Source organism: Branchiostoma belcheri, unplaced genomic scaffold (genome assembly GCF_001625305.1).
Source record: "Branchiostoma belcheri isolate BF01 breed outbred unplaced genomic scaffold, Haploidv18h27 scaffold66, whole genome shotgun sequence".
Classification (NCBI taxonomy): domain Eukaryota; kingdom Metazoa; phylum Chordata; class Leptocardii; order Amphioxiformes; family Branchiostomatidae; genus Branchiostoma; species Branchiostoma belcheri.
Genome location: NW_017804309.1, coordinates 171586 through 180847, shown reverse-complemented (window position 1 = coordinate 180847; position 9262 = coordinate 171586). Strand labels below are relative to the sequence as shown.

The 9262-nt window shown below is 41.2% G+C and overlaps 1 protein-coding gene across 1 annotated transcript in view; it reads right to left on the bottom strand.

Annotated features, from left to right (window-relative positions):
- Positions 1-5689, bottom strand: part of LOC109483657 — a 21949-nt gene extending 16260 nt beyond the window's left edge. Inside the window, 5 exon segments of the mRNA XM_019786691.1 lie at positions 56-1282; positions 2573-2711; positions 2844-2995; positions 3293-3400; positions 5388-5689. Of these exon segments, the coding sequence (XP_019642250.1) occupies positions 56-1282; positions 2573-2711; positions 2844-2995; positions 3293-3400; positions 5388-5418 (1657 nt within the window). The 5' untranslated portion in view covers positions 5419-5689.
- Between the last annotated feature and the right edge of the window lie 3573 nt (positions 5690-9262).

Sequence of the window (9262 nt, the reverse complement as noted above, 5' to 3'; positions counted from 1 at the left end):
ACAGGTAATACAGGTATTTCCATGTGTGTAGCATCAGAAGCTTGGCAGACATCACTTGTTTCCACATCTTCTTGCTCAGAATGTTGCATATCCTCCTGGCTGTTAATCACCACAGATGTTGCTGCGTTTTGAACCAACTCTTCCACAGGACCTGTTCCTTTGTTCTCTGCCTGACTGTCGGTAGTCCCTCCTGAGATACATGAGTCTGAAATGACCATCACAGCTCTCAATGCACTTTCTGTATCAATGATACCAAGAGGACTGCCACCTCCTCTCTCCGTTGGACTCTCCCCAGAGCAATCTCTGTTTTCTTCTGCACGATACGTTTGCAAATATTGTATCACCTCCTTTGAAGACATGCTGCCGTTGGTAATACTCATTTCTTTCATTGCAGGTTTCCTACCCCTTCTCCTAGTTTTCCTCCTCCTCCTGTTTAATCTCCGAGGCTTGGGAGGATGCTCAGGTTTATTCTCCTCTGTGAGATCTACAACTGTTTCTGGACTGTAAAGCACAGTGTCATCTGACAGTTCAGGGGTGGAATGGCAGCCACTTTGTGGTAGCTTGACTATTGGTTGGTGGTTTGAAATCGGAGACAACTCTCTAATAGCATCTGCATACTCTTCCTGTACTGGGGTTACTTCCTGCAGCAGGGCAGGGGATGCAGTGTTCCTGTCTGTACTGCTACTTCTTGATGTAGACCTTCTGCAACCATTTGTGTCATTCTCCACCTCATTACTTCTGCCACGACTGTCCTCCATGGCTGACATGCTTCCTGTTGTGTTGGTAACAATAACCACATTGTCTCTCACCGGTTTGGCAGAGTCTCCTGTTCCCCCACTATCGTCCACACTTAGGTTCTTGCTGTCACTGAGCCCACCTGTGCCTTGTGACATTCCACTCACAGCCTGCATACTCAACTCTCTCATCATGTCGTATACAACCTGAAAAGCAGACCTTTCTGTTGTTCCTGGTTCAATGGAATCACATGTTGACCTGTCTTTGGTCAAATTTGAGTTACCTTGACAGTTTGTATCATTATTTTCATTGTTTGGCATCGTCCGAGAATTGTGCGGAGTTTCTGATGACTGTCCTTCTATGTTATAGTCATGGTCTTCGCTGCAGCTATCCGTTGTAGGCTGTTTATCCACCTTATCCCCTTCCTGCACTTCACCGGAGGTGGCATCATCTTCACATACCTGAGCTTGCTGGGGGTCGCCTGGAGGAGAACCTGGAACAGCCTGTATGGCTCCATCACGCTGCGTCATGTCTTCATGAGGCAGATCTGCAAATCAGAGAAGTTTCAACTGTATTGTACAAACTACCAAAACATGAGAATAAGACTTCAGCATAACAAATTTAATGTTCTTATGATGAGTCTTCTAACCTTACAACTTTTCTACATATTTTCCAGAGTGAGCAACACTTTTGATTACACAAACAGGATTCACAAAATGTCAAGACTTTAAATGCCTGGCCTCTACAAACAAAAGTAATCTGACATTTTTTTAACACAAATGAAACATATTTAACTAGAGTTCCCCGATCTCATACCTTCGCCAAATGATGTTAATCTTTATGACTGACAAATTATAGATTAGATTATTCCCCCCTGATTTAAGAAAAAGGAACCTAATTTTCATGAATTATATCATTTTATCATAATCTCAACCAAAAGACAGTCTTATATTAACAAACAATGCATTCTACCATTTCCTAATAAATTATGCAAATGAGGTCCTGATTTGAATAAATTATGTTTAATGATGTTCACCTCAACTAAACTTTCAAATATCACAAGTATGAAATTCCAGGCAGTTATCATTACATAATTATAAAATTTTCTCATTAATTATGCAAATTAAGTCATTATCAACATAATCAATATCTTCCTGTGTTTCTCTCGTTGTCAATTACCAATGTCACAAGCTTCAATTGTCCTATCATGGAATGCAGCTGATTTATAGAATTTCCCCATAAATTATGCAAATTACATCCATATTTGCATAATTGTCACATAATTATATTAAACATCGCGTAAGCTACCTACATACCAAAAATCACGACGATCCGTCAACTGGTTCTTGAGTTATCCCATTTTGAATATTTTCAAGAATATATCCCTGCAGTTCCAGAGCAAGCCGCTAGGGGGCCCAAACTCACGTCACTTCTTCCCCAGCACAAGAGCTACCTACCATCCAAATTTCATCGACCCAGCATGTCTAGATCACGAGATATCAAAACCGGAAGTTCAGCTGCAGTACCATAACAAGCCGCTAGGGGGCCCAAAATCTAATCATTTTGAGGTCTCATCAAGACCTACCCATCTACCAAGTATCAAGACAATCCATCAAGGCCTTCTCAAGTTATCGTGTTTACAGACAGACAGACAGACAGACACACACACACACACACACATACACGAACGCCCCTGAAAACATAACCTTCTTGGCGAAGGTAACAAAAAGCAAACTGATGAGTGCTTCCTCCACAAATAAAAGGCATCTAAAAGGCACTTTGTAGTTGTAGATGAATACTGCAGCCAACACAGCTGAACTGCTTTAGGATGTTTTACCTTCCTGCAACTGTGCACCAGTTTCACACAACTCAGCTGGCTGTGTGTCGGGCTCCTCTACAGCAGACGAGGTGCATGGTACTACAGCAGACTCTATTCCTTTCCTTTCAGATCCTTCATCTTCTGACTTATCCCATTCCTGTAAACATATTTCTGAAATTACTACCTGTTTACAATCGTGGCTTACTTTTGAAATGTACAAACAATTAACAATGAAAGCGATTAGAAGCTTGAAATGTTTTCTTCTTGCAATATTTCTATTTTGCTGTACCTCTTCTTCTACTGGAGAACTTCCAGTTGTTCTACATTTCCCAGGGTTCTTCTTGAGCTGCTCATTCTCTGCCTGAAGCTTTTCATTCCTTCCCAGAAGCTCCTTATTCCTTTCTTGGAGCTCCTTGTTCTTTGTCTTCAGCTTTATGTTTGCTGTTGGTTGAAACAAATTCTTGAGTCATATTTAAAAAAAGCAAGGGTAATACTAGCAGTGTGGAGGTACAAAAAATGTTCAAATTACATTACAATGTTTACTGCTCATGATTCAGGTAGATTACGAAATGCCAATTAACAACAATAACATGCATACTGAAAAAGTGTTTTATGCATTATTTTCTTTACATAAATTTATGGCAAACCAAGTGTTATGCTTACTGCATCTCTTATAAATTTGCTCTTTAATAGTCATACTTAGATAATAGACACTGATGTATGTAAATTTGTACTCACTCTCAAGTAAACTGTCGATCATCATGCTAAACTTGCAAACTTCCTTGGATTGGGACCCAGAGGCCTCCATTGTTTGGAGATGTTTCAGCATCGTTGCCATTATGGGATCTTGAAAGGCATGGGAAAAAAATGATACTAGTAAGCTATGTTCACATCAAAAGAAAAAGTCTGAATACTGAGACTGAGTAATTTATATTACCTATCACACAACTATCATAGAATAGTTCTGCCATAGACACACACTAGCACTAGTAGTAGCAGGAAGTGTTGTGGCCGAACATTGTATTTATCCTCTCAGTGTTCTGTTGTGAGCTTTGAATAAAAAAAAATGAGGAAAACACTACCCTTGGTGCAGCAGATTATGTTTGTTTCTGACCAAGAATAGTAGAGTCAGCATCAGCTGGTCAGCATACAAGATTCTACCCCACTTCTTGTGCTTACTGCATTGCAAAAAGTCTATTGCGGTACCTTCTAAGCTTTCTGTGGTAGCTCAATATGCTCATAGGTAATAAAAAATATGTAATGGCTATTTTGGCACAAACAATAGGTGCCATTACACTGCCATACAATAGGCATCATAATTTATATGTTATTTCAGTTGCGTGTGGAAAATGGGGCTATTCTGACAAATGAAAATAAAAATACAGCTCTCATTACATGTTTTTTACCCCAACACTGTTGGAGGGAGGTCTGAAGTATAACTACTAATTTACTAGTACATGTAGTTATATGCAATGCTGCAATCATTCTGGTGGACAAAAATAAAAGGCACAGAACAAACATTGATTAAGATGCACTGTTGTGGAACATTGTAATGTAAATACCTACAATGCCATCTACTAGTATTTCTTATCCCACTGCCAAGCACGTAATGTTACATCATGGAGGTCTACCTCCATGGTTACATGTATGAAAGGTAAAATTTTTGGCTCAGATAAAACTATTACACTCGGTGCATTTGTATCGACAGAACATTTTCTTTCACCCTGGGAGCATGTTTGTGTCCTACCAAGGACATTATACACAGACCTACTAACTGGACAATAAGTCTGGTAAAAAAAAAAAACGACAACAAATAGTCCTGTGGCCTTCTGAGAAGTTTACATATGCTTTGCATAAACCAAGGACGTAGAAGCCCTTGCATAAACCTGTTTAATGTGGTAAAGTTATTGTTACATCTAAATAAATAAATAAATAGTCCAGTGATCAGGCAGTTGTGTGCATGCGGTGAGGAATGCTGTAAATACCATGCAGTTGGCTTCCTTTCAGCACTATTTCTCCAAATCTTCTGACTGGGAGGTGATATAACATGTCTGTCCTTGTTTTACAATAGTGGAAAAACCACTCGGAAAAACTGGTAGAGCATAACATCTGTGTACAAAGTATGTGGCTGCCCTAGCCGTGGCGACTCTTGACTCGGGCTTACATTGCATTACCCTCTGCAGAGGGTAATGCAATGTAAGCCCGAGTCAAGAGTCGCCACGGCTAGTGGCTGCCCCACGTACGTGAGGTCATCGGCCAAGTAATTTTCTGGATCCATATTCCAAGGCTCAAGATTGCCTACACATGTACAACAGCATTTCAAATTACTCACAGCGGTATTTAAAAGAAATATAATTTACATGACCTTGTTGCTTTGTTTACAAGTGAAAGGCGAGTTTCCAATCGAGTCTAGAAATCTACATGTCAAAAGGCTTAGCCCCAGGGGAAAACTATGTGTCACTCAGCGCGCTGTGTTTTCAACTAAAATTTTGCATGGCGTTAGACTAGTTGAACAGAGGAGGTAAAAGTGGCAGCAGACATAACGTTATGACAGACTTACACACTGACATTGTCAAAACACAAACAACAGACACTAAACAGGTGAGATGACGCTGTTTGACAGCATGGAGTTGTTGCACCAGCGGTCCCGCCCTCACATCTCACATGTGGCCGCCATTTTTGGAAAGTTTCTTGCACGTGTAAATTTTGACATTTTGGTCGTCTCACCGCTCCCCCAGCCTCGAAACAAACACATGCTTAGCATCGCAACTCTGGACAGCTGTAAAACCAAGAATAACACCAAAGTCTGACGTAGTAAAGCTGTTCTAGTTACCTCCACAAACATCACTGTCTGCCTCCTCCATGTTGACACACCGCGGCGGGACACTTCTCTGCCTGCTGAGAATCGCGAACTTTCGGAATTCCTCGGAAAACTTCGGGCCTCGGCAGATGGTCCCAGAGGACGGTGGTCGCAAACAAGGAGGTTTTAGACTTGGCTTCCGACACAGCACAGATATGACAGCTGGTGACCGGACTGTGACTGTATAATCACGACGCAAGGGATCAAGCCATGTCCTCAGGCTATGTTTTGGAGGAAACGAGATCGGCGAAAAAAGAAGTGATCATACATATAATCACATGACGCCATTTATTTTCAACGAACGAACAAACCAGCCTACCACCCCTCTTGCCCACGGCCCTGGCCCTTTCTATTGTTCTATGCCATGATTCTTCATTAGTTAAGGGTCACAGGTTCCAGGTAACGTAAAACCAAGGACAGTATAATGTTATATCCTCGGTAAAACCAACGACGGTAAAACAAATAGACTAGTCTGTGTCTGCAAGGAGCTTTCATCCTGGTGTCTGTCACGGCTGGGCACGTCGAATTAGCGCGCATAACTCCAATGGCTGCGTTTGGGGCGTACAAGTTCCAGCCTTGAAACAGTTGTTAGCCTTGAGTTACTTGACGGTTGGAATTTGGGTTGTTTTTCTGGTCGACAGTCTGCGTAGAAAGCTCCCATAACATTTTGATGAGTGCCTCATAACTTTTTTCAGACAAAGTCGTATTGTCAGCACAGTTATATGAATTGAATGCGCACTTTGTTAGGTGCGTCAAACCAAGTAGAATGTCCTTGGTCAAACGTAAGAATAGAATGTGACAATCCTGGATCGTAATCTAACTTTACACGAAGGAAGGTGAAGCTTTGCATACTTCGCGTGAAGTAATTAAATAACTTGTTATTCTTTTATAGGTTGCGCATGACATGTCAAACAAGCCAACGAAACATGGTGCACACCAGTAATCTCAATTGCCTTTGTTTGGTCTCATGAGAGAACAAGGCATTGACAAGGGTTAACAAGTATGATAACTGCAGTGTACAAGGCCTTAAGTGCAAACAGTGACAGACGACTGTCTGCCCAGTGAAAAAGGAGCGAATAAAAGCAGTCAAGTCCACAGAATCTCCTTCTTGAGTCAGAAGAATTAGTCAAAAGGTTAGACTGTAACGTTAGATCTAGAATAGGATGTGACAATCCTGGATCGTACTAACGTTACATGAAGGGAGGTGAAGTTGTGTAAGTTGAGTAAACCAAGGACATTATTAGGCTACTGGCTAGTATAAGACTAATGGATGTGCAGTCGACCATTATCATATATTGCTATTTCCTGCCTTTCGAGTCGACCAACAACGTGATAAACCTAGCCTCTACCAGGCACCGCGGATCGTGGGTCGCAAATTGGAGCTTCTATGGCCCTGGATCTTCTCTGGTATACCAAGGAGGTTAAATACCTCCTTGGGTATACTATCCCTTTATTTCGGCCAATTTCTACTATTTTTTCAGCGATCCGCGGTGCCTGGTAGAGGCTATGATAAACCGACGACGATAGATTTCGGAGATATTAAAGCAGACGTCACGTATGATCACCCTTCCGGATATTTTTTCATAAACAGACCCAAAATGTCCCACGGTCTTCCCCCAAATGTCCTTTTTGTTACTTGATATTTGTTGACAAGTGTTGACATATGGCATATTCAAGGACGTGATTATGTGAATGTTCTTGGTATCTCATACTGACTTTCTGACAATTAAATGTCACAGAGACAAAGCGCAAATCTGTTACAAATGTCTTGAAGTAACAGTCTCCACAAAACAGGCTGCACTGTGAGTCATCATTTTCTGAGAAGCAAAAGAGAACAAGTATGACATCATTTTATGGTTTCTATTGCGAGACCATTCGACTTTTGTTAAAATTATGGGGTCGATATCAACTTAATGTTTACTTGCCAGTGATGCTTTATTTCTCACTACTAGGTTGGTTATTTTCCCAGTCATAAGACTCATATTATGACCAGTACCCCAGCCTCCGCAATGTTTATTTCCGCGCGCAAAAAGCACGTGGTGGGGACTAATTTGCATGGCCGTGACGTCAGGGTTTGTTATTGTCCGCCCTGGCAGCATAGAAGAACACAGCAGTTCCGGAAGGGTCGTGCGGCTGACTGTCTGCTAGAAACGGCTAAATTCTGACCACTTTACAGCATTAGCTGAATCGAAACTGTGCTGACTGTGCGGGGCAGATTGTTCCTCGAGGTCTTCTGAACGACAGCCTTTGCCTAAACGCCGTTGAGATGTGAGTATGGAGAAAAAATTGTCAGGCAGTCATCGGCTTGAAGAAATATGGCGCGGCAGATCGAATGCGAGTCTCCTCTCAGCTGCGTTTTANCCTTTGATTTCCCACCAAGTCATTGGTGTTTTTGTCAAATTTTTCTTAACATATAGTCTTATAGACACTCTGAGTTGTATATCCCTTTCTGGACTTCTGTAGGTTAAGAGAAATTGTCTATAACTGCATGATCTGGATTTCCAGTATGTGACGTGGTTGTGTGAAGCAATCGGCTCGATTTAGAATAATTCTGTTTACCTGTGAATTTCACGGTGGGAATTTTCCGTTGTCTAGAACCCTTCTACAGTATAGGTAGACATTTATTTGTAACAAACATCTAGGCATACTCTACCGTAATGTGGTATTTTTTTCGTCCTGAAAGATGCAATGTTCTTTTTGGGGGAATATTTTTTTTTGCATCAGCTGAGAGATATTCCATTCAGCTCACATGATATCTCCTTGCTCATTGGTCAGCTTCAGATTATAATAATTTCCCGTGTTGTGATGATGACATCCTTTTTGCTTCTCAGAATACCTATACGCTATATGATTCCAAACCATGTGATATGCAGTCACAGAATGTAGGAGTAGTTGCCATACCTTATGTTTTACCTGATAAACTGGTAAATACTTTGGACAAGCCCATGCAAACAGCTGTTTTTGAAACCTTTGACCCAAGCAGCTGCATTTTAAATGCTAGTGCCTTGGCAAACATTATCATAGGAAGCCAGTAAGTATAAAGCAACACTGCAGTTTCTAAACCTTCACTATTTTACCCTTGATATAATGAGTTTATGCAGATTATTGTTGCTTAGCTTAATTAGCCATGCATGTTAATGAGGTCATAAAATTTTACAAGTAGCTTGATGTGCAACTGTATGGAAGAAATTTAAGATATAACGATCTGTATTCTTAGTCATACCTAGTACATTATGTTCTATGCGCTGGTGAGTGATATTGGTATTTGCACCTGATATATATAAGGCTTCCCATGCGAAACTTGCTACCTTTGACGTGATGACATGACACTGTATTCACATGACACATAATAATCGGTGTAGCACTATCGGTGCAGTTCTCCTCTCTCTGTGTTTCATTGTGGGGTAGACTAATTTGTATAGTTTAGTCAGTCCTTCACTGGACAATAAATGCTACAATGTAATATCACAAGCAGTCCAGTTTTAAAGTGGTATTCTAGTTGTTGCAGAGGTCGTGTTTATATAGCAGACCCTTTTGTGTTTCCATCCTTTGTGTTCTGAGATGTCAATGAACCAATACCAATTTGGAGGTGTGGAGCTTTCAGCAGCATGCAGGCCAAAGGCCAAGACACTTCTCCTCATACACAGACTGACCGAGGCAGTCTAGCTGATACTGTTCAAGTCTGATTGTGTGAGGTTGGTGATAAGGGTAGCTCATACCCTTGTGCAAATACGCAGACCTGTGGGGCCTTGTGTGTAGTCTTTTTTCTACTGACCTTTATGAATTTGCCATGCTTTTGTTCCATAGCAGAGGGTATCGTGTGACTGTTGCTGGGGCCTGATGCCTAA